Source organism: Panthera leo, chromosome B2, assembly GCF_018350215.1.
Source record: "Panthera leo isolate Ple1 chromosome B2, P.leo_Ple1_pat1.1, whole genome shotgun sequence".
NCBI classification, from domain to species: Eukaryota; Metazoa; Chordata; class Mammalia; order Carnivora; family Felidae; genus Panthera; species Panthera leo.
The window spans coordinates 4,149,192-4,173,871 of NC_056683.1; the positions used below are offsets into that span (position 1 = coordinate 4,149,192).

Sequence of the window (24,680 nt, forward strand, 5' to 3'; positions counted from 1 at the left end):
CCCTTGATCTGAGGGAACGGGGAATGCATCAAACTCACAGACTTTTGATTAATTTCCTCTTCTTCGCAAACGTGAGAGCGGACAATGGATTAGCGAGTTACATCTATTTTGAATATAACAGGTTTGATTATCTGGGGTCTGTGATCATTCTGGATTTTAGAAACACGAAGTTCATGACCACGAGCCAATCCTACATTTACGAAAGAACCAGAGAAGGCCAAAATTCCACTTGTAAAATCATTTTATTGGTATAAATATACATGTGAATAAAATACCTCAGCCTGTAATGTAAGTGAATATTTGTGAAATGTCTTAAAAAGAGTAGTGTTTTGATTTTTTTTACAGGTGTCAAAGTGTTCTTAAAATCATACATTAAAAGCTAATATGCAGACAGAAATTATAGGCCTTCAAAAAACATGAATATTCATAAAACCTCATTCCGATCAACTATGTACATGAATCCGGGCACATGGTAAGATCAGCCGTGGGCCTCTTTCACCCTGTTCTCAACTGGGCTCCTGGATGGTATCGCAAAGGTCACCGACCAAATTTACGTGGACAGTTCCACATCAGGAAGGAAGAAGTTCCCCAGGGGAGAACGTAAAAACCATAGCCAAGATCTAATATATATAATTTATACAAATTATTTATTAGTGTGCTCTGTTAATATACTTACAATGTGCAATTGCATACATCAAGAAAAAATTGCTCTCTCGAGTCAAGTGCAGATCTGACACGGGTCCATGCAGCGGTACCCCACCGTCAGCCGATGGTGATACTCGTGTGAGGACGTGTCCAGGTACTTGGATTACCTCCCAAAACTCCTCTCGCGGGGCACACTGTCGCTGCCTCCGAGAAATTCCAGTAGGGCCCATGGAATAATTGCTGGCTTTCACTAAAGGCATATGGAGAAATGCTTCGGAATCAAATGCCGAGGGTCGGGAGAAGACGAAACAAATGTACTTTGATTACCAAAAAACCCAAATGGGTCTGTTTCTGTTTTCAAAAGGCAAGTAAAGAAAAGAAGGGAAAGGAAAAGAGCACCGAGAGAAGAACTCAGGAGGAAGCGTCGCCCTTGACTGCTCTCTAACGGCTAACAAAGCACCCCTGCACTGAGACTTGTGCACCGGGGACCTTTACACAAAAATAAACTCTCTCTCCGCTTCTTCCCCAGAGTCGCTAGATTTGCCGCCTTGGTGGCCGTCTCTACTGGAGGACCACGGCTTCTGTTCTGGATACTCCTGGGCCTGCTGGCCCCAGCTTCTCCTTGAAACTGGAATGGAAAGGGGAAGATGTCATTACGGTTGGTAGGGTACAATCAACGGCCTGACCGATAGTGGGGGGAGATGCAGGGGCCCCGAGGGGCGGGAGGAACTTGCTCAGAAACGACTTACCAGCTACGTTTAGAGACTCGAGGCAGAAATGAGAAACAAACCAACAAAAACAGAAGCAAATCATAATGAGAAAACACAAAAACAGGCCATGAGAGGGCAAAGCTCTCACGGCCGTGGTTGAGATCTGGGGGTGCTACGGACAGGGGAACTGATGGGGGGCCCTCCGACCCCTCACGCATAGCCGCCCCTCGTGCGGCCAAGGCAACAGGACAGACAGAGCCTGGCAGAGGCGCCGCTGGACAGATGTCCCACCTGATGCCTTCTGCCACCATCTAGACCTGGCTTTCTCTGCTCTGGGGCCACGACACGAGGAAGGACCCAGCAAACCTCAGTTCCTCGCACTAGGAAGTGAACAGTTCAAAGCCTTGTGAGAACAAATGAATACTGCCTCGGATGCGGTCAGTCCTCTTGGAACCAGCCTCCAGGTGACAGAACTGTCATCATGGGTGCCCGCTCTGATCCCATATAAATATGAAGGACCCCCCTGCGACTTCGCACAGCCCTGATGGGAGGGGTGGAGAATTACTGGGCTGGAGCCTTTGTTACGTGTCCCGTCGGGCATGCGTGCTTCAGGACTGATACACCTCACAACGCCCCGGCGGGGAGGTCTTGTAAAACGTGGAATTTGGATTTAAAAGAGACCTCTCCCTGCAAAGTGCATGTTCTTGACAACTAGATCAGAGCTTCGCGGGTACCGTACCTCAGGGCGATTAAGGCTTATTACATATTAATCACCAAATCTTTTGTATAGATACCACTTAAGCCAAAAATACCAAGCCCCACACTTTGTGTGGCTTGAAAGCAGACAAAAGCTACCTCGTCACTCAGAAGTTCAAATGATCCAACCAGGAACACAGGCCTGGAAAGCGACAGGATCCCGCTGATGCTTCTAATGACCTTGACTTTGGCAATTATGCTAAAAACTCCTCTGGCCAGGAACTGGCTATTCGAATGCTTAATCCATTAAAGAGCGGTTCAGGAAGTAAAAGCTCCTGAAACCTGATAGTTAAAATGCAAACATAATAAAGTATTTCTCTTGCCAATCTGGTTGTGGGGCCAGATTCTGATCTCTAGACAATAAAAATTTAAATGTAGTTAATTACATTAAATGGAAACCATCCATCCTTCTCAAGAGGATAAACTTCTCAAATCTCATCGTAAAAATAAGTAATTTTTTAAAAGCCTGACCTCTTTTTGCCTAACGCCTTGGAGCAAATTCTCAGATGGAAGGGAAAAGCAAAAAATATTACAACTGATTTTATTTTTTCGCTTGAGTTGTGTAAAAAAATAATAAACGTCCTTTGAAAGTTGTCAACCAATCAGGTTTGGGGGCAAAGGTAAATAATTTTCTAAAAATGGCTTGTTCTTTAACACAAAATCCATTTGAGAGTAATCCACAAAGAACTCTCTAAGTTTTCAGCTTCTGCATGTGCTACAACCAGGAGGAAGGACAGCAGATTTCTCATCATCTCCAAGCCACTTTGCAATAATCTGACCTCAAAGAAGAGCACTGCTAGTGAAATCTTGCTAGAAAAATTTATTCATTCCCTTTTAAAACCAACATGAGCTGTTCCTGTGTATCAAGTGACTCAAAAACAAATTTCCGACGCCACAGGTTCAGAAGAAGAATCCAAAATGGTGACATACTGCTTATTCGACTTCAGAGCAACCACATTGGCTCTAATTCTTAGATTCAAAAGCTTTCTATTCCGCCAGTATTTTAGCTTCCTCAAAATCCCAGGGGCTCATTCATGGTCTGTGAAATCAGAGTACTCTCTAAAAATGGACACATTCATGCCATCCAAAATGTTTATGTCGCAGGTAAAAAACAAAAGCACCCTGGATGGACCCAGGTCGCTGGAGCGCAGCTAACTGAAATTCAGAGAGATCTCCCATAGCGGTCTTCCTGCAGAAAGCAGACCGTCCTTCAATCTGCATCGTTAACAAGTTAACAGACTGGTTTCTGGGTCGGTGACATACACCCAATACGAGTCACGAAGGCACAAATTTTAATGGGTCCAACATAGTCACTGAAAGGAATAATATGGCCTTTCTAGAGGCCCCACAAAGCAGTTCACTAAGGCACTGACGCTATTTAAAAATTCACTGATTAAACTCTTGTGGATGTGAGCGGGATCCCGAGACTAGTCCCAGGCTGGCCTTTCCTTAGCGTTACAAGGAGGTGCGTGAGTGGACAGGAGACCGAGGCAGGTGAGATCAGGGACCTAAAATCACACCAGTGGCCAATGCACTCGCTCTCCCAGCCTCCCACCTTCTCATTAGTCCAGATCGCTGGTAGGAACAACTTTGTAGGGGGAATGTTCTTTGTTAAGTTAGTTTTCCAGTCCTTAGGCAGCATCTATTTGACTGCATATAATTAGGATGCTAATTACAATTATATTGAAGTAGGTTTGGTCAAGCTCCCACTAACGAATAGTCCCAATAAGATTATGTCTGCTTGAAACTTAAAACTCTAGAAGTTATTCTAAAATATAAGATTCAGGGGGCGCCTGTGTGGCTCAGTTGGTTCAGCATCCGACTCTTGATTTCTTCTCAGGTCACAATCTCACAGTTTGTGGATTTGAGCCCCATGTCAGGCTCTGTGTTGACTGCACAGAGCCTGCTTGGGATTCTGTCTCTTCCTCTCTCTCTGCCCCTCCCCTGCTGGTACGCTCTTTCTCTCTCAAAATAAACAAACAAACATTTACAAAATAAATAAGTGGAATATAAAATTCAGGCTTTTTACTAATTCAGATGAACCTTCTCCTGAGCAGCCTGACTTCATGCTTGACTTTATACAGGATAAGGAAAGTCAGGTTGCCTTACTACACGTCCTCAATGCAAGAATTCACACCGTTAACGTGCTGGGGCGTCTCTGTGTGTCTGTAGACGTGTTTGGTGCCATCCCACAAACCATTAAAATGATGAAAAAAAAAAAGTGCTTAAGTCAACAGGCTATTCAACATAAACACTGTGTGTATACTCACATCCCGTCTACGGTGGCAATGATTGGTGCAGGAAGGATTAAACGTGAAATCTGTCATTCTGGAAGATGATTTGACTTTGCATATATACATGAAAAAATATATACATGTATCATATACACACAGACACACGTGCTAATTTTAAAGCTTCCGAAATGTGCACATGAATTCGGAATTAGAGATGCATTTGAAAATTTGAGCTCTTCTCCATTTTAAGTCCCACCGACATCCATCTTTCCCACGAGGAAAACGTGAGGACCTTAAAAATAATATTCGGTAGCCAGCCCTGATGTTTTTATACTTTCTGGCAGGAGCCAAAACTGCTGACCAATGGTTAAATTTCTTTTGAAGAACTCATACCGGGGTAGCAGAATCCAGATCTGGTGAAAAAAAGTAGGACACAGCACTGGCTGACAGACCGTAAGCCACAGCCAGATATTTTGCTGGTTATAGGCTGGATTATGGAAGAAGCAAGTGACATATAAAAGACATCTCAGAGTAAGATGGCCCGAACAAACAGGGTACATCATAATATATACAAAGCCAAACCAACTATTTTCTTCAAGAAAACAGGACATACTCTAATGAAAACATCACAGCTTATAATTAAATGCAAGACGGGAAAGGACACGAGATTCAGAAGTTACAGATATTTCCAGTAAAAGAAAGCAAGCATTTTACCTGTCCAGTCAATACTAAAATAGCCACACAATTAAAACAACAACCAGGATAAAAATATGCAGCATGCTTTGAGAACAACAGCTTCTGTTTGTCACACGGATACACGATTTAGGAAAATAAGAAAGCTGTTTTAGCTTACACGAAGCCGCTCCTGAAAGATTTAAAGGAAAGTACACAGCACGGGCTAACAGAATTGCTCTGCTAAATGCCGTTTGTTAACCAGGAACTATTCAGAAAGCAGACTGCTTTGGAATTCTCAAGGATGAAGACAGGCAGGTGGGGGAATCGGCACTAACAAAACAGTATTAAAATATGTGACATAAAATTACTTTAATTGAAGCTCCTGTAAAAACTACTTTTTTGGTTCCTGTTGCTATTTCTAGAAATCAGGGCAGAAAAGCAAACACAAGATGGTCCTGTTTAATTCCATCACACTGATACAGCCCATCGGAGGGAGAACTGTAAGTCCAAGAGGTCGTGGAAAAATCTGAGCCAGGCACAGAACTTCTTGCCTTCCTACAATCTGGCTTATTCCTGTGGCCAACCTTTTTGTCCTATCTCAAAGCCTTCCTGCAGGACTGGTGCGGTCCTGGGGGTGGTCTCCTTGTGTGTTACATGAAGTGCTTTCAGTGGCTTCTGGGAAGAAGGAACACTGTGCTCCATCAAGGTGCTTTGTTAAGTAACCAAGTGATAGAAGTCGACCGACACGATAGTTCAAATGTAAATCTCCCAAATCTAGAAACATCTATGTGACCTTCTCAAAAGGGGCAATATAGAGATAGGGCTTCTGATTTAATACGCTCTACAAATAACCCGGCCTCTCTTCAGAAAACAAATGTCTTAGGTGTTCGTTTATGTGACTTTTCTGTCACTTGAAGATAACAGGTTTTTCTAAAAATATCAGAGAAAATCTCTTAGGAGACTTATTGTAAGCACGTGTCTGTAAACGAGTCTACCACGCAGGAAATCCGGGTGCGTGTGTTCCAACCAAACTTTATTTACAAAACCCACAGTGGGTCATCGCGTTCGTTTGTTTCTTACAGGGTCAAACATAGGATTCCTCGGTAGTGTCCGCGACATCACTGGTATTTATCGATTTTAAATTTTTAATTGAAGTCTGGTTGCCATATAACATTACGTTTGTTTCAGGGAGTCCTTTAAAAAAGTGAAAGACCAAGTCAGTTGTTTTTTCTCGGGCAGGCGCTACCCGGCCCAACCAGAATGTTCATCTGTGATCTAGAGACTTCACTCTGTGCTGTGGGGCGTGTCCTTAACCCCACCAGCTCCACCCCGTTAGCTAGCAAGGTGGGAGGGGGGTGGGGCCAGATCGACAGGCAGGTCAGAGTGCACAACTCATCCAACGGTACCGGCCAAGAAAGCTGGCCCCAAGTGTTGCTCGAGGGAGACAGCAGATGCCTTCTGGCTGCTGTTTTGGTTTGTAAACCTCTGTCCGGGAAAGTCCTCAAAGACAACAGTTCCCACCGGAGGCGCCGTAATGCAGCCGGTTGTGAAGCCGCAAGGTGGGTCTCGTAGGAGGTGTGTTATACGTAACAAGGTGCGGAAGTTTCAGAATGCTTTATCCTTTTGCAAGAAAGAGAAGTTATTCCTATAATCGGGTCACTTCCATTGACTTGCCGTGTGGGGCGCTTTCTCAGAAGGCCGTGACGGGCACGGAGTTGCAGCTAGAATTCTGGGCCACATACTTCATCCTTGGGAGCCTAAATACACTCATGTGTCAACCCCCGACAGAGGTTTACCGGAAGAAAAGTGCCCTGTTTCAAGGGAAAAAGGACTTTAAAGCCATCTCACATATCAGAATATTCTACCTCTTTTTTTTTTCCTTTTATGATACTAAGACTTCCTTTCAAAGATTTTCAAGTCAGATTTATAAAGAAAGTTATTAACCAGCAAGATCAGAAGTGCGGAGTCACAGGAAAGACATTTCCTCTCTGAATCAGCGAGGCTTGCTCTAACATTTCCCACTGGAGTTCAAAGCCAATTTGAAATTAACAGTTTGAAATTGACAAAGCCTTTTTTGTCTCCTGGGACTGTCTTCACCTGAACGGAACACGACAGAACTCACCACCGTGTCTCATGGAAGGCAGGTGGCAAAAAGCAACAGCCGTAAAATAGAATCAACTGTCCTTAGAGGTTGAGACCCTTAATTGGTACTTTTCCTTTCTCACTGAAGGGTCATAAAAAGTCCAATGAAAGGTGGCGGGCATTTCACTGATCCTTTCCTAAAACAGCGTCAGGTAAGGTGTTAGGCCAATACCTTCTAAAGGCAGAAACTGTACTCTAAGAATTTCTTCCCCAATCCCAATTACAGTCGAACAGAAGAGTATAGCGAGACCAAGAGAAAGGGAGGCATGACCCACACGTAAACCCACATGATCACGAAAACTGGAGAGGACAAGTCACCCCACTCGAGAGTAACTCGATCCTCCTTGGTCGAGTTTGAAAGTTTAGATTTTGAAGTCGATACTTTTTGCCCCAAAGGGAAGGACCATCCTGTTGCCATTTAGAAAACCAACACGGGTTGTAGGAATAATCCCCGAGCCAGTCCCGGGATAGAAGTTACTCAATTAAAGTTTGTTTTTGTTAGTGCCAATTCATAAGCTTTGGGTCAGTGAAGGGATGATAAGCGAAGGCTCTAACCATTTGTTGGCTGTGACTTCCTGTGCCCAACTGCCTTCACCTCCTCTTCTGCAATCGTGGAGTACAGTTTTGAAGATCTTTTCCCTCCACTGGAAGGCTTGCCAGTGTCATGATCTGAATGTCTTTTGTAATAATCTCCTCTTTGCACTACTGAGGAAAAGGGATTCATTTTACCCTTTACATTAGCAAATACATCGATGTGTTGACATTAATATTAAAGACTGTTAAGAATTAAATATCCGAGAACCCGCCCCACTTAGGCTTTCGGGAACCTACAGCATTGGTCCCGCACACACCATCATCTACAGAATTCAACAGCCAACATTATGGAAATGTGGTGCAAAAATGAGGTGAGCTCCGAGTCTGCCCCCAAAAAGGTGCTAACAAAAGGCCCCCGCGGTATCACTTTGATTCCAGGACGGATTAACGAAAATCACATTCACTATGGGATAATCCAGAAGAATCAGAGCCATTTACCTGTTTCAGAAATGAGTTGGGCACGCTAGTCCAAAGGGAGGCACAGAACAAGGAAATGAAGTAACCAGCATGAATAACGTACAAGAAAATAGGAAGGAGCACATCAGGAACGTTTTCTAAAGAAAAAGACAGGGCTCACAAGTGGCTGTCATCCCCGGGCCGGCGCTGCCGATGAGCTAATAAACTGAAGTCAGAGTCTTAGCACCTTGGACATTTACAGGCTGTTCTCAGACGGCATGTATATTTCAACTCCATTTCAATACCAAGTGACACCACCAGGATGATCTCTGTGCTTAACTTACTGTGGATCCCAGGGGCAAGCTCTACAGTCCCCACCTAGAAAGATGGGGGCACGAATCATCCGTGGTGTTTGCTCTCAAGGGGGAACGAGGAAAGGAGTCACACATCTACCCCAGAGCTCGGAAATGTCTGAGGAGCAACTTAGTTTCTCAGGAAAGAACACAGGACTTTTCCAAAGCAGCTAAGGGTATGCCAGTGGCGTCCACTCTTCACCCTCCGTGGCACCCCTTCGTACTCAGGGGGCTGGTGGGTTACTGGAGCCCTTGTTTGTAATCATATAGGCATCTAGAAAACATCGCTTTGCATAGACGTTAAGGAATCTTCAAAACCTCCTTGTAAGTAAAGACACAAAGTCAGCAGTTGCAGAAAGAAGGGGAAATGAAGGCAGAGTGGGGGAGGGGCTGGCTCAAGTCGGTCTGACTCGGAGGTTCCTTTTTCTACACCAAGGCTCGCGGAGGCTGTGGCTCTAACGCCAGACCCTCTATTTACTCATTCCGTGTAAAGTAACTGTAGGCGCTAGCTACCTTTCATGGCTTTGCTACTCAGTTTGACATGAGTGGTTTGTCAGCTTTGGTCAAATCCCTACCTCCTTTTATTTATAGCTAATAGGTGAGGGAAGCTTGTACCCACCAAATGAATCTGCAGGATGGAGACGAGAAAGCAGGCAGTGTTATCTTTTTGTTGCTAATCATTTATTTTTATTGTTCTCCTAAGTCACAAAGATAGTAGTCAGAAGTATTCTCCATTAACTTCAACACAAGACTGCCATTAATAAAACAGGCCAGTGGAGGAAGATGTCAAAGCCAGAAAGGTCAAGGAATTCTAAAAGCATCAAACATCTAAAATAAAACAAAGGCAGCCTCAAACCATAATGAGAGCCATCTGGTCATGGGTAATGACTCGTGGGGCTCCGGAATTTCTTCATCAGCGGGGCTTAGAGATGGCAGTTATACTTTATGGAGGGTAGAACCCAAAAGTCAACAGTGTATTTAACAGAGCGTGGGAGGTGGGTGACAGAAATGCAGGGGTGCTGAGGCCACCCTCCACTCATAACTCTTGATCTGATTCTGGGAGATGGGCACCCACGTCCCAGGATTATCTTGCTCTGGTCCCAGCAGATTAAGAGGAGCAAAGCTGGCCCAATGATGCCCTGAAAGCGTCCAGGCAGGTGCCTGGGGAATAAGGCATTTCTGGCTTCATGACTAAGCGAGTGTAATGAGCTACAAGTCTCCCCCCCCAACCCCCCCAGCCTGAGGGGGCTGCTTATGAAGCACAGTGATGGTAATTCACAACCGGGGGAAGAGTTCTGGGAAATAATGAGACCTAGAAGCCTGTAAGCGGCACCCAATGAGTCACAATATATTTAAGGCACTCCGCACCTGCTGGGAGCCAGTTCAGGAGCGCCTAGTGATTACAAAGAAGGTAAACCTCGGGTTGGGATGTCTGCTAAGCGTTCATTCTGTGTATACGGTCCTCTGTGAAGATCCAGTGTCATCGATAAGGTTGAATCAAGCTTCTGAACTAGGAAACTGCTCTGGTCCCAAAAGTTTAGTCCAAGGAATGCTGATTTAAACTCTAGGATACTCGTCAAGACCAGGGTTAATTCCCTTCTCTTGAAAGGACTCTCCTTGGAGAAAGCTAACAGAGAGAAAACATTTCTTACCTTCCTGGGAAAGTGTCCTGGGACTGGGCTGGGGGCTAATCTGCCCATCTCTCTCCTTGTCCGAAGGAACTTTTTTCAGGACAGGTGGGAGAAGAGCAATTTTCGACGAGCCAGGGCTGGATGGGGAGTCCGGGATGTCCTCTAGGGAGACACAAACACATGAGTCAAGCAGTTGCACAAGCTGGATTCCTAAAACATAAGCCAGGTTAATCTTGAAATACGAACGGCCAATCGCTTTTAAAAAGTATCCTAGAATTTTTCTGGCCAAGACGGAATGTCATGTCTCTGCAAGTAACAGCTATATACAGTAGGGAGAAAAATAACTGAAATTTATAAAAGGTTACAATCTCTAAAACTCACAGACAGATGTGAATTTATGTCGCTGACACGGAATTTCGGTGAGCTGATATTTGAAAAGGACGCTGCCAGTAAGTCAATGTTCCTTTGCCTCAGACACAGAGGCTGTCTGATTTTCTTAAAATACGTGATATTTATAACCCACTGCCTTTACCTGTTGTCCAGTACAGTGGTCACGTCACACGTACACACGTGGACACATAGGAACACGGGCACACGTACCTATATACCCATACTGAGACCACTAAGAATAACCTGGAATCAATGGGCTTTTTTTTTTATTTAAAAAAAAACTTCTTTTTCTTAATGTTTTTATTTATTTTTGAGACAGAGAAAGAGCATGAGCAGGGAAGGGGCAGAGAGAGAGGGAGACACAGAATCGGAAGCAGGCTCCAGGCTCTGAGCCATCAGCACAGAGCCCGATGCGGGACCGAACTCACAGACCGTGAGATCATGACCTGAGCTGAAGTTGGACGCTCAACCGACTGAGCCACCCAGGCGCCCCTCAATTGGCTTTTAGAACCAGAAGGACGTTGGTGACCACTGTACAAATGAAGAGATTAAATGACCCGCTGAGGGAAAATGACAAAACTTCTAGGGTTAGAACTCTAGTCTCTTAATTCTAAAGGCTACTTCACTCTCTCTGAAAGGATTTACTGAACTGCGTCCTTTTCTCCGCCCTATTGCCTGCAAGGTTATTTGAGCTTGGTGTGTGTAAGTGTGCATGCACGCGCATGTGCGTGTGTGTACAGAGGGTTCTCTTCAGCCTTCGCCTTCCAATTCAACTCTCCTCCCTGCATCACTCACTATACACACAGGCTGTCACCTAACACCACGGAAGACCTCTCCCTGCTTGGGGCGGTCTCTCAGAGCCGAGGAAGGGAAAGGAGGTGGCGTATTTGAAAATGCCTGAATTCTCAAGCGCTACGAAAACAAACGAGTGTGTTAACATAATTCTCGACAGACTAAGTGCCGAGAAATGAACGGACACATTTAACAAATAGAAAACAGAAGCTCCTTGCAACAGAGTATTGGGAATCCGGCTGGTTTTGCATTTGGAATTGGCCGCTGGGGAGCTAAAGTACAAACGAGATCAGGTTCGTTTTAGAACTGTTTCCTTACCGCAGACGAGGGATACACCTTGCTGATGTTTTATTTTATGCCTTCCCTCTCCCCACTCTATCATGAAGGTATTTTGTGTTGCACCAAGAAATTTTTTGTTCCCTATCGTAACTTTGGTCTGCAAAGAGGTTTGAGCAGAATGAGGCAGTCTTAAGTGATCTGCTTCAAGGGTCGGCTGCTGGGGGGTGACCGCAGGGTGTCTCTCTGTGGCTGCTCTTTGGAGACTGTGCACCGGGTTTCTTGAGGGACCAATGGGCTGTGAAGACCAGAGGGCATTAACTAGCTGGCCGCTTGGTGAATGAGAGGCATGTTTGTGGGAAAATGGGAAAGACCCACAAGCGGAATGAGTTTGGATGCCTGTGACCTTATCTTTTCTCATTCTACCCAATCCTCTGCATGTTGGCGAAGGACTACGATGAGGCGTACGTCTTACTTTCTAGTGTGCACGCCCGTGGGAGTGGTCACCCCTACAGCTGGGGGTCCTAGGGTCCGGCTGCCGCTCACCAGCCGTGTGGCATGACAAACTTGAGTGTCCCTGGGCCTCACACTCCCCATCTGTGGAACGGAGCTGTGGTGAGGACATTAGCAGTTGATCCACATAAAGCACTTAGCACACGGCCTGGCACAGAGTTAAGATTAGCAGAGATGGGGCGCCGGGGTGGCTTGGCCGGTGAAGCGGCTGACTCTTGATTTCAGCTCAGGTCACGATCTCACGGTTCGTGAGTTCGAGCCCTCCATCGGGCTTTGCGCTGACAGTGCGGAGCCTGCTTGGGATTCTCTTTCTGCCCTGTTTGCACTCTCTCTCAAAATAAAAAATAAACATTTTTTACAAAAGCATTAGCCGTGATGATGATGGGCATAATCTGACTGTATATCTCTACCTTATTTGCCTAATCATTATGGGGGAAAAAAGTGAAGATGTGATATGGGGTTCAATATATTATCCACTCTATTTTTGCAAGTGTTTAAAATTTTTTTTAAATAGACTGTTGGAGAAAAACAAAGAAAAAAAAAAACGTACAGGGAAGAACTAATGCAGGAGAGAATAAGGCAGAGGCCCATCCATTTCTAATATTTTTAAGCTTCTTCTATCATTAGGTTTTCTAAACCGAGAGTCAGCAAGCTTTTTCTGTAAAGGGCCAAACCTAAGTATTTCAGGGTCTGCAGGCCAACGGCCTCTGTCACAACTACTCAACTCTGCCATTTTAGCGCAAAAGCTAATACAAACGGCATGGCTGTGTGCCGGTGACATTGTATTGACAAAAACAGGCCCATGGTTTGCCAAGCCCTGTTCTAAACCCTCCATATTTCACAGAATCTGGGGCAAAAGGAGAGGAACTTACGCTTCCTTATTTGTGTAGACCCTGGAGACGGATCTCAGAAAGCTCAATCAAGCGATTGGGTCAACACAAGACTGTTTCCTCCTGTGGCCCTCCCACCTGCCACCTGTATGCAGGGACAGTCTCAGAAACTCTTCAGCCTTTGCCCCTTTCGAAGCCCCTCCCGCGGACCCGCTGCGCCCACGTTCGCCAGTAGCCCCTGGAACCATCTGTGAGTCCCGATCCGGCACCCTCCGGAGGCCAGCCGGGCACCGGGCCACTCACTGCCCCGTAAAACCCTTACCAGGCCGCGAGGCGGCTCTTGGTTTCTGCGGGATGGTGGGGCGTGCCGCCAGGCTGGGTTTGGGGGCCTGCGGCAGGGGCTTCGGGCTGGTGGGCGTGTTGGACGAGCTCCGGGGCCTGGAACCCGCGTCCACTTTGGGCTCCGCTCTGGCGTTCTTTTCTGGTGTTCCCAAACCGAAGCGGTTCTCCGGAACACCTGGGTGCGGCTTAGGCACTAAAATAAAAACAGGTACAGACAGCACACTTTACGAGCAAAATCAGAGGCGGAAGAAGCTGATCACTGGGAGCGAGAAGGGGTCCTGCTCTCGACTGCCACGCCCACTTCTCACGTCTCCTCGCAGGTATTTCAGAACAGAACATGTTGTTCTAGCATGCTCTTCGAGTCCCCTCACGCTGGCGGAAGACGACAATGCTTTGCGGGAAAGCAGCGCACTTGGTGGTACCCTTCCCATCACTCCTGACCACCCCCCAGATGCAAGCCTAAGTTCAAGCGTGTCCACGTCCCTACTAACGTCCAGAGGGGACGCGGTGCTCAGTGCGCTAGATCTTTCTCAGGTCTGGCACGAGGTAGATACAGGTATGACCGCCTGTAGGTGCCTCGGTTCTGGACAAGCATCAGCAGGTAGGGGTCTGGCTGCAAGCCCTCAGTGACGAGGGCTACGCGACATCCATCACCTAGCATTTAGTGAGAACCATGACGATGTCACCTCATCTCGCACCCCTGCCCTGTTGCTGCCTGAAGCGTCTAGACCACAGGCGGAAACAAGCTGGTTAAATAACGAGCTACATTCCAGCTCTCACGGCATAAAGATTCTGGGGCTCAACCCAGGAATCTCAAACAGCAAAGTGAGGTTCCTGACACGCAATTTGTAAGTTACTCTCCGTTTCCACCAGAGGAGCCTTATGATTTTGCTACACCTGCCAAGGATATCGGTGCAGAAAGGAAAGAACGTGAGAACCTATTCTCACGCCCCGTTTTGATTTTTCTCCGGCGAATGACGTGAGGCTCCTGGAACCGGAAGCTGAGCGCCTTTCCCGACGGGGTGACGGCAATTGCCGGACTTACCTGCCCCACCTGCATCCAACCGCTCTGTGCTGCCCAGGCCGGAAGAATCCTGAGACGCTGCATCATTCCCAAGCTTCTAGAAAAGTCAAGCACACGGCCCCCCAAAAGTGCATTTTTGTTTAAAATGTAAGAAAAAAAGAACAAAGCAGATAATAAACGACAACAAATAGCGGCCCCTTTACCACTGTCACCCCGACCGTGTCCGGACTGTCGCCCTGAGGGCCTCCTCCTAGGACACAGTTCTGAGGAGTAAGTTATTTTTCTGGGTTTGCAGTCAGGCCTCCGGGGTCCCAAGTGTGGCCAGTTCCCACGGGTGACAGGTGCGTGGGTTCCGGGGAAGCCAGTGGGCTTGGTGATGTCTCCTGTTTCCTGTGGGGTTTTTTTGGAACACCTACGTGTTCTCTGCAGCCCGATGCTCCCAGCAATGGGGCACAGATACTCTGTAAGGTGACAGGACCCTCTCCAAGCTGGGTTCCAACAATCAAGTGTTAAAAGCAGCGGAAACCTTTTCACTCCGATGTACAAAACAGGTGAAAAGGGGCCCAACACGGGCAGGGTCTTCCTTGTCACGGAGCCAGAACCACAGGGACACAGACCGACGGTTCAGGAGGCAGCGGAGGGACAGGCCGGAATTAATTAAAAAAAAACCCAAGAACTTCGGGCAAAGGGGTTTGTGACGGCAAAGGTGGGGAAGGTTGTCTCAGCCGGAGCTGTGACTTGTGAGGCTGGGAATCAGCCTCGTGTGGTGCAGAAAGTCCCCCTGAGACCGAGGCATTTAGACACAAAAAGTCCCATGTAAAGAAAAGTCTAGTGTTTGCTACCAAGAATCCTACTGACAATGATAATCTGCCTCTCCTGTCTAAAAACACAAATAAGGTGGGCGGGTGGAAGGGGGGCAGGGCGGGGTAGGGGGCTGAGGATTCCCAGGGCGGCCTGACCTTGGCCTGCCCCTTCCTGCTCCACTCACGTGCCCAACAAGCCTGGAGAGCAGGTGTCTGCCGGGTTTGGCACCTCTACGGAAAAGTGATCCTGAGCACAGGAAGCCCCGTGCCAGGGCTGCAGGAGAGCCCTGGACGTGTCTGCAAGGTGAACACTAGCCGAGAAGTCCCCCGCCTGGACCAGCAAGGGCGCCCGAGCCTTTGAACGGAGCGGTCAGGAGGCGGGGCTTAACCAGTCCCAAAAGCCTAGTGCCTCTCCTCGCATCTTATAGCCTCTGGAAGGCGCGTCTGTCTGGGCTCAAAAATAAGAAGGCGGGCTATTTAAAGTGGCCAGGACGGAGGACACATTGAAGGAGACACCGCCTCTCAGGCCATGAGTGCCCAGCGCCCCGCGTGCCTAGCGTTAAAATATAATTCTAGGGGGTGTGCCGGGGTGGCTCAGTCGGTTAAGCGTCCCATTTCAGCTCGGGTCACGATCTCGTGGTTCGTGAGTTCAAACCCGTGTTGGGCTTTGCGCTGACAGCTCGGAGCCTGGAGCCTGCTTCGGATTCTGTGTCTCCCTCTCTCTGCCCCTCCCCTGCTCATGCTCTTTCTGTCTCTCTTCTCTCTCTCTCTCAAAAGTAAACACTAAAAAAATGAAAAAGATAAAATATAATCCTAGGGGTGGCTCTTACGGTTTCCTTCCCGGCTTTCCCAGGTAGTCAACAAATATCAAAAATGACTGCATGGAACAAGGAGGAAATACAGAGCAGACAGCTGACCAGGCGGCCCCAGGAGAAAGCACGTGGCCTCTAAGCAGACACCGCTTGGTACTCTGCTTTGCTAATGAACGAGAAGTGCGCTGTCCTCATTTTCAGGTTCTTTCTCTTTAAATACGTGCATTAAATGTGAACAGTGTCAAGAAAATTATTCAAGAGAAGAGTGAGGACACCATACTTTTTTTTTTTTTTTTTGTCAACCGTCTATTGACCACTGGCGTTTATGCTGCTGACTTCCTCAAGAACACAGTCATGGAATTTTAGGGGAGAATATTCTTACACTCATGTTCGCAACACTTCTTTATTATCATTCTGAGAGAATACACCTGACTGGTTTGAACTGTAAGTACAGCCATACCTCATCTTATTGCGCTTTGCAGATACCGTTCCGGTTTTTGCAGATTTAAGGTTTGTGGTGTCACCGCACGTACAAGTCTCTCGGCACCGCTGTTCCAACGGCACTTGCTCACTTCGTGTCCCTGTGCCGCGTTTTTTTTTTTTTTTTTACGATATGTCAAACTCTTCCGTTATTGTTATATCTGCCGTGGCGACGTGTGCTCAGTGATGCCGCTCTTGTAACTGCGGTGCCGTGAGCTGCGTCCACGTAAGGCAGTGCACTTAACTGATAAACGTACGTGTTCTGACCGTTCCACCGACCGGCCGTCCCCCTGTCTCTCCCCCGTTCCTCAGGTCTCCTTAGTCCCCGAGACACAACGATATTGAAATCAGGCCACTCGATAGTCCTACGACGGCCTCTAAGCGTTCAAGGGGAGGAAGAGCGGGGCATCTCACTTTAAACCGAAAGCTAGACGTGATTAAGCTCAGCGAGAAAGGCACGTAGAGAGCCAGGGCAGGCCGAAAGCTAGGCCTCTTGTGCCAAACAGCTGCCAAGTTGTGAATGCAAAGAAGTGAAAAATGTAACCCCAGGGGTGCCTGGGGAGCTCAGGGAGTTAAGCGTCTGACTCTTTTGGTTTCGGCTCAGGTCATGATCTCAATGGTTCGTGGGTTCGAGCCCTGCATTGGGTTCGGCGCTAACAGCAGAGAGTCTGCTTGGGATTCTCTCTCTGCCCCTTCCCCTGCTTTCTCAAAATAAATAAGTAAACTTGAAAAAAAAAGGTTAACTCCAGTGAACACACGAATGATAAGTCAAACAGCCTTATTGCTGATAAGGAGAGGGTTTGAGTGGTCAGCATAGAAGATCAAACCAGCCCCAACATTCCCTTAAGCCAAAGCCTCATCCAGGGCAAGCCCCTGACTCTCTTCAGTTCTATGAAGGCTGAGAGGGATGAGGCAGCCGCAGAAGCAAAGCCTGAAGCCAATCGCGGTCGGATCATGAGGTCGAAGGAGCCGTCTCCACAACAGAAAAGTGCAGAATGAAGCAGCACGTGCCGACGTGGGAGCTGCAGCGAGTTCTCCAGAAGATCCAGCTAAGAGAGTTAGTGAAGGTGGTTACACCAGAAAACAGATGATCGGTGTAGACCAACAGCCTTCTTCTGGAAGATGCTGCCACGTGGGACTTCTGTGGCTGGAGAGGAGACGTCCATGTCCGGCTTCAAAGCTTCAAAGGACAGGCTGACTCTTGTCAGGGGCCAGTGCGGCTGCTGACTTGAAGTTGACGCCAATGTTACCATTCCAAAAATCCTAAGGCCGTAAGATTGAGGCTGGCCCTACTCTGCCTGTGCTCTAGAAATGAACAACAGAGCCGGGATGACGGTGCGCCTGTTTACGACGTGGTTTCCTGAACACTTTAGGTCCCCTGTTGAGACCTTCTGCTCAGGAAAAAAAGATTGCTTTCCAAACGGCACTGCTCATTGACAATGAGCCTGGTCACCCAAGAGCCCCGATGGAGACGCTGTTTTCATGCCTGCCGACACAACACCCATTCTCTGTAGCCCACGGATCAAGGCGTGATTTCAACTTTCACGCCTGATTCACGGGAAGAGGTCGAAACATCAACGCGAACGGGACTCTGGAAGCAGTGGCTTCCAACCCTCAGGGACGACTCTGAGGGCCCATCATGACCCCAGCGGGGGAGGTCAGTGCGGGTGTGGTGGAAAGAGCTAGAGAGCTGTGGAGTTAGAGGTGGCGCCTGAAGACGGGACTGAACGGCTGCCGTCTCGTGATCAAACGGACACAGTTGTTGCTTCTGACGGAGGAGCAAAGGAAGTGGCTTGCTGAGCTGGAATCTACTCCCAGTGAACGTGCGGTCAGGACGGTTGAAGTGACAACAAAGGGTTTAGAATAGGACATCGACTTGGTCGCTAAAGCAGCGGCCGGGTTTGAGAGGGCTGACTTCAATTTGAAAGCAGTTGTACTGCCGGTAAGATGTTATCAAACAGCATCGCCTGCCACAGACAGATCATTTGTGAAAGGGAGAGTCCATCGATGTGGCAAACCTGACTGTTGTCCTATTTTACGAAATCGCCACCCTGATCCGCCAGCAGCCCTCAGCATGGAGGCAAGACCCCGCACCAGCAAGCTCGGATGACGGTCGGCATGTTTTATCAATAGACTATTTTAAAATGAAGACGTGTCCGTTGTGATTTTAGACATAACTCTAGTACACGCCGCATAGCCTACAGTATCGCGTAAACATAACCTTCTATGTACTGGGAAACCCAAAACCTCACTTGACTCGCTTTACTGCGATATTCGCTTCATCGTGTCGGTCCGGAACCGAACCCTCGATATCCCTGGGGTCCACTGTATGAAGGATTCTTATTATTGGTGGTGTTTAAAAAGACACTAGATGGCGCTACGAGGTCATTACTATAAGCCTCCAACAACTAAGACTTCTAAAACCATAGGAATTTTGTCGCTCTGAGTCAATTTATGCATCAAATCCAAAGCACATGGAAAAAACCCTCTAGCATCTCCCCATCTTTCTACCAAAAAGCAGCTGTTCATCAATGAAAAACAGTGATAAAATAAACAGCTCGTTAGTGAAAACAGCATGTTCATCGTTGTAAGGAAATTCTATGAAACAGATTGCAATTTAAACATTTCCTTGGGCGTCTGACTTGCCAAAGATGCGGTCACAGAATTCTGACTAGTGCCTGCCTTGCTGAATTAGCAGAATGCAGTCACATGGTCCCCTCTGCAGCCCTCTCCACCTTCTGTAAGGGGCAGTGAGCGAGGTGGGAGAGATCCATCACTAGGAAACGGCGGGATAACCACAGTGCCGGTGGAGGGCTATGGTGAACAGGTGTAAGATCCCGTGCGATGCAGGATTTAATGAAAACAAAAAATCAGTCAAGTAATATAAAACGGCCTCCGCACTCTGGTATATAATACAGTTGGAAGAACTTTCTAAAACTCAGTGGTTCGTTGGGGCGAACTGTTTCATTCTGACACTTCAAGGAAAACAGATGTGCGATTTTCCTTTCTTGGGGAAACCCAGTTACATCAAAGAAAGAGCTCGGGATAATGCACAAAACCCAGAACCCGGGTTCACGTGGGCATGTGCATCTCCGTGACCACAATAAACCTGCAATCTTTCCAGTAGCTGCAGGAGAAAAGAGAGAGAAGAGGGGAAGAAAAAAACCCACAATGTATATTTTAAGTAAATGATGCTCTGAGCCGGAGTTTGGGGGGTCTTGGCCATTTTTAAACGATCAAGTTTTTCTCCAGAGCAAACGGCAACATATCTCAATGGTCAAGTACCCAATCAAAACTAACAGAATACGTTGCCTTTCTTTTCTTCTGGCTTGCAAATCTGGAGTACAGCGGGGAATTTTAGGCTTGGAAAAGGGAACGAATCATGAAAAAAACTGAAAAGCAGATCTACCTTTATATAATTAGAATCTGGTTTCAGTATTTAAAACTTTTTTTTTTTTTTTTTTTAGTATTTATTTTTGAGAGAAAGAAACACAGTGTGAGTTGGGGAGGGGCAGAGAGAGAGGGAGACACAGATTCCAAAGCAGGCTCCGGGCTCCGGGCCGTCAGCACAGAGCCCGACGTGGGTCTCGAACCCGGGACCGGCGAGATCATGACCTAGGCTGAAGTTGAACACTTAATGACAGCCACCCAAGTGCCCTAGATGCTTTTTTTATTTTTAAGTAGTCTCTACACCTGACATGGGGCTTGAACTCACAACCCTGAGATCAGGAGTTGCACGTTCGGCCGACTGAGCCAGTCAGGCACCACCCCCGGTTTCAGTCTTTGTATCTGCTTCTGTCAGTTCTACTCTGGTCACCCTGGGGTCTCTGTCTGGACTCAACAGACTCCGTCTTCTCCCCAGATTTGAGCATTTTCCCGGAACAGGGGTCCATGCTTCTGACTTGCACAGGAAGCACCTCGGCAGGGGGAGGAAAGGCCGCAGACTCTCGGCCAAGGACTTCCCTCCAAGCACTGTGGCCTCAGGAGAGACGGCCCCTGTCCCCGAGGGGAGCACGGCCATGCCTCGGCGCCCTGTGCTCTTCTGGAAAAAGCCTTTTGTTCTGGGATCTGTATGCAACCGGACAGGCTAGTTCTGCACCCCCCTCGCCCATAAACGCCGAGTGGGGCACCACCCCGGAGACGCCCCCGCGGAAGGAACGCGCCCTCACCTTCTGCGCCCAGGCGGCTCTCCTCTCCTGTTTGGCCTTCATCTCCGCCAGCAGACCGCTGCCCATCACCTGCACCCCGTACCTCCGCCCGGCCTGTGGGCTGCCCTTGCTGTCACTCCGGTCCGCCTTCCCCACGTCTTCCCCTGGACTTTCCTCGACGGGGTCGGGTGTTTTCATCTCCTCCAGCCGCTCGGAACTGCCATTGTGCTCCGCTGGCTTCGCGTCCTTCCTGGGTGTGTCCGAGGCCGGACTCCGGATGGCCCCTTTGGGCGACGAGGGCTCGTCCGTCATCAGGACCGTCGGGGGCCGCTCCGTTTTGGACCGGGATTTGATTAAATTGAGAAAGCCGCTTTTCCGAGAATCTCGCTTTTTCTTTTCGTCTCCTCCTTCGCCAAGCTCATGGGACTCAGAGCCTCTTGCCGATCGCCTGCGATTCAAAAGAACAAATCCTGTGGGTTCTGCTGTAATTACAGTTCTAGCAAGAATCCGTCAAGACACAAACATGGAGCTTGCGGCCTATAGGGCGACCATCACGAAGCATTTCAAAATTTTCATTTGAGTCACTGCCCTTGGTAAACAGAAGTGTGGAATGTTGTCATCTTGGGTCACAGGGGAGGGGACTGAGGTTCCACCAAAGAAGAAGGTGTAGGTGGTGGGACTATTAGCAGAATGAGGTCTTCCAGCACGAGCAGGGGAGGGGCAGAGAGAGAGGGAGACGCGATCTGAAGTAGGTTCCAGGCTCTGAGCTGCCAGCACAGAGCTCGACGCGGGGCTTGAACTCATGAACTGTGAGATCATGACCTGAGCCAAAGTCGGATGCTCAACCAGCTGAGTCACCCAGGTGCTCCTAGGTGTTTCTGTATTTAAATGCTCTGCTCACTTGCCTATTTATTCTGCTTGTAAGAACTTTCAGAAGCTGGCTCCTCAAAGACTGAGGTGGGCAACAGCCTTATTTAATTTGATGCCAGAAAGGTCAAGATTCCCCCCAGAAGCACCCGAAATCCTTGCACAATCACTAGATAACACTTGAGATCCCACCCTCGGTGCTCCACCCAAAGATGCGGGTCCTTTCTTAAATGGAATACCACCAAAAGAGGTTAACAGAGACCGTGAGCTTTGGGAGAGAGTTGTAACCAAGAGGACATTCAGCACCGGGGGACTGGATGGGAAAAGAGTGAGTGAGATGGGCCAAGGGGGAGGTCTCACTGCCGCCTTTCGCTTACAGCTGGCAGACCCAATCCCCCTTAGCTCCTCTGAGCCCCCAGCGATCACAGCCAAAGGTTTAAAGAAAAGAAAAAGAAAAAAAAAAAAGAAAAAGGCAAAAGCCCCAGAGGGGAGGAAAGGCAAAACCAACAAACTTTGGAAGCCAAGAGAGTTGTGAGTGACAAGGGACGTAAGAGACTTGGGGCAGCTGACCTCTGGAGCGACGAGAGGGGTGACAAGAGGTGGAGGGGTTTGCGCGGGGCTCCAAGCACCTCTGGGAACAGAAGGAAGGGGAGGCCCCGGAGAGGGAGAGACACAGAAGCCCGCTCGCCAAACCCTCAGACCCTCCCCCCACACCAGAGACCAGAAGGGCCCCTTGGCGCCCAAGTTTCCCCGCCGGGGAGGGTGAGGGACGGACAGCAGGACGGCTGAAGAACGCGTGCTGTCGTGAGAACACGAGGCTCGGGTAGAGGGTGGCGGACCGTGGCACCCAAGACCTGTATCTCTGGCACACGGATCACTTCAGGCTGATTAAGAAATAGCAGATGCTGCAGAGGCTCTGAAAACTGAGTAGAAGTTGCCCTTTCAGAAGAAGCATTTATACCTACGGGAGAAATCTCCCTTGTCAGGGTGTCTCCTCTCGGGAGCAGGCAGAGGGGGAGAGCCGCATCTCTAGAAACTTCCCAGTGGAGAAGGTATAGACTTCAGCGTATACAACAGCCTCACCCTGTTCACAGGCCTCTTCCTGGTGAGCTCCAAAACCCGTTCCCCAGCCCCATCCCAACGTTTTTTCTTTGGTCTTTAACTGAAAATGGTATTTAACGTGGCGGCTTGGGCCATTCTGGAGAGCTACTCAGTTTTTCTGGGTCGGTCTCTCCCATGTGGATAGGAGGTATACATGTTTTTGAAATTCTTTCTTTTTTTTAGGGGTGGGGGAGAGGGACACAGAGAGAAAGAGAGAATCCCAAGCTAGGCATGGAGCCTGACACAGGGCTCAATCTCGATCCCATGACCCTGGGATCATGACCTGAGCTGAAATCAAGAGTCAAATGCTCAAATGACTGAACCACACAGGCGCCCCATGTTCTTGAACTTCCGTTTTGTTTTTCTTCTGTTCATCTGTCTTGTATTACAGGTCTCAGCCTAGCTAGGCCTATCTCAGCCAAGAACCGAGAAGGGTATAGAGAAAATTATTTTTCCTCCCATACAATCCCAGGAAAGCCTGCATATTGGGACAGTGATACTCTCAGCTCCTTTCTCTCATTCTGGATCCTAGAATGGGGTGGCCAGGTTCATAGCCTCCAGGCAGAAGATCAAATTTCCTAACAAGCCCAAGAGAAAAGACCTGAAGATTCTGATAATCAGGGAGACTCCCGTCCAGCAAAATGGCCCAAGACGGGTACCCTACATTGAAGTCCCCCAGTAGACAGGCTCTACTTGTTGCCAGATGAACTGGGGAGACCCTGGACCCTTGACCCAGCCTGTCCCAAAGATGTCACCGAATGCTCCTGCTCTCCTCATGAGAAAGAATTCAAGGGCAGACACAACACAGCAGATGAGTGACACAAGCAGGAAAGTTTATTGGAGCCAAAGTACACTCTCGAGGGGCGCCTGGCTGGCTGTCGGTGGAGTGTGCAACTCTTGATCTCGGGGTTGTGAGTTCGAGCCCCACATTGGGTGTAGAGATTACTTAAAAATAAAATCTTTAAAAAAACAAAACAAAGCAAGTACGCTCTCAAAACGTGAGAGTAGGTGAGCTCAAGTGAGAGAGGTGTGCACTGGGGTTTGGGACTCTGTCTTTTAACTGCAGTTGATAACAAGAGAGTAGAATATTCACTAATTGCAAGGGGAAGCAGGGTTTTGTGCCTTTTCTTCCTTATTTGGTAAGCGCTTCCTGTCATGCCGGCTGCCATGTTGGGCCCCTCCTGTGTGAGGGGGCTTCTCAGGGACAGCCGCCCTCCAGGCGTCCTCTTAGACCCTAACTGCCTCTAACACACTCACCAACCTCCAAGCTCACTAGTGCCCTATCCCATTTCAAATGAAAGAGAAAAAAATTGCTGTGCTCATCAAACAAGCATAACAGAAAAATGTGATAGCAGAGGTATAAAACTCAAGACTGGAAGATACAGCTGAGGAAATTTTTCAGACAGTGAGGAAAAGCGGGGGCAGGGAATAGAAAGAATGAGAAAATGAGAGAGAAGAGGGAACACAAAAAACTAGTGGATTAATAGAAGAAATGCATAATTTGAATCATGGATGTTTTAAGAAAAAGGATACAGAGAAAAAAGGAAGAAACCATGAAAAAAAAAATAAGTCAAGAAAAATTCCAGAACCAAAGGACATGAATTTCCAGATTAAAATGGTTCATCGGTGCCTAGCAAATGCGTTAAAACAAAATGAAAAAACCCTACCCAGGGCCAAACATCATACATTTCTGGGAACAAAGAAAAAATCCCAAATGCTTCCACAAAAGAGTAAAAAGAAAAATAAGTCACACAGAATCAGGGCTCGTGATGACACTGGATCTGGAGGAGGCAGGCTGCCTCGAGATGGGCCACCTTGGCATGAAGATTATTTTGAGTTAAAAAACCCATTAAAACAGGGGCGCCTGGGTGGCGCAGTCGGTTAAGCGTCGACTTCAGCCAGGTCACGATCTCGCGGTCTGTGAGTTCGAGCCCCGCGTCAGGCTCTGGGCTGATGGCTCAGAGCCTGGAGCCTGTTTCCGATTCTGTGTCTCCCTCTCTCTCTGCCCCTCCCCCGTTCATGCTCTGTCTCTCTCTGTCCCAAGAATAAATAAAAAACGTTGAAAAAAAAAAAAATTTAAAAAAAAAAAAAATAAAAATAAAAAAAAAAAAACCCATTAAAACCCAACAGATTCAGGAAAAGCGCTTTGGGTGCCCCCTCAACTGC

At 47.9% G+C, this 24,680-nt stretch overlaps 1 protein-coding gene across 11 annotated transcripts in view; it reads right to left on the reverse strand.

The window, feature by feature from the left end:
- Positions 1 to 223: 223 nt before the first annotated feature.
- CARMIL1 (capping protein regulator and myosin 1 linker 1) overlaps positions 224 to 24,680 on the reverse strand; it is a 309,417-nt gene continuing 284,960 nt past the window's right edge. For 4 of the 11 annotated variants that reach the window (XM_042937732.1, XM_042937734.1, XM_042937733.1 and 1 more), the window contains 6 exons: positions 20,568 to 20,994; positions 14,325 to 14,400; positions 13,260 to 13,472; positions 10,158 to 10,298; positions 8,195 to 8,310; positions 7,579 to 7,864 (listed from right to left, as the gene is read on the reverse strand). In XM_042937732.1, the coding sequence (XP_042793666.1) occupies positions 7,754 to 7,864; positions 8,195 to 8,310; positions 10,158 to 10,298; positions 13,260 to 13,472; positions 14,325 to 14,400; positions 20,568 to 20,994 (1,084 nt within the window). In that variant the 3' untranslated portion in view covers positions 7,579 to 7,753. Of the gene's footprint in view, positions 1,274 to 5,338; positions 6,832 to 7,044; positions 7,300 to 7,577; positions 7,868 to 8,194; positions 8,311 to 10,157; positions 10,299 to 13,259; positions 13,473 to 14,324; positions 14,401 to 20,567; positions 20,995 to 24,680 lie in introns of those variants that run through there. The other 7 variants (XM_042937726.1, XM_042937727.1, XM_042937736.1 and 4 more) reach the window with 7 other exon arrangements.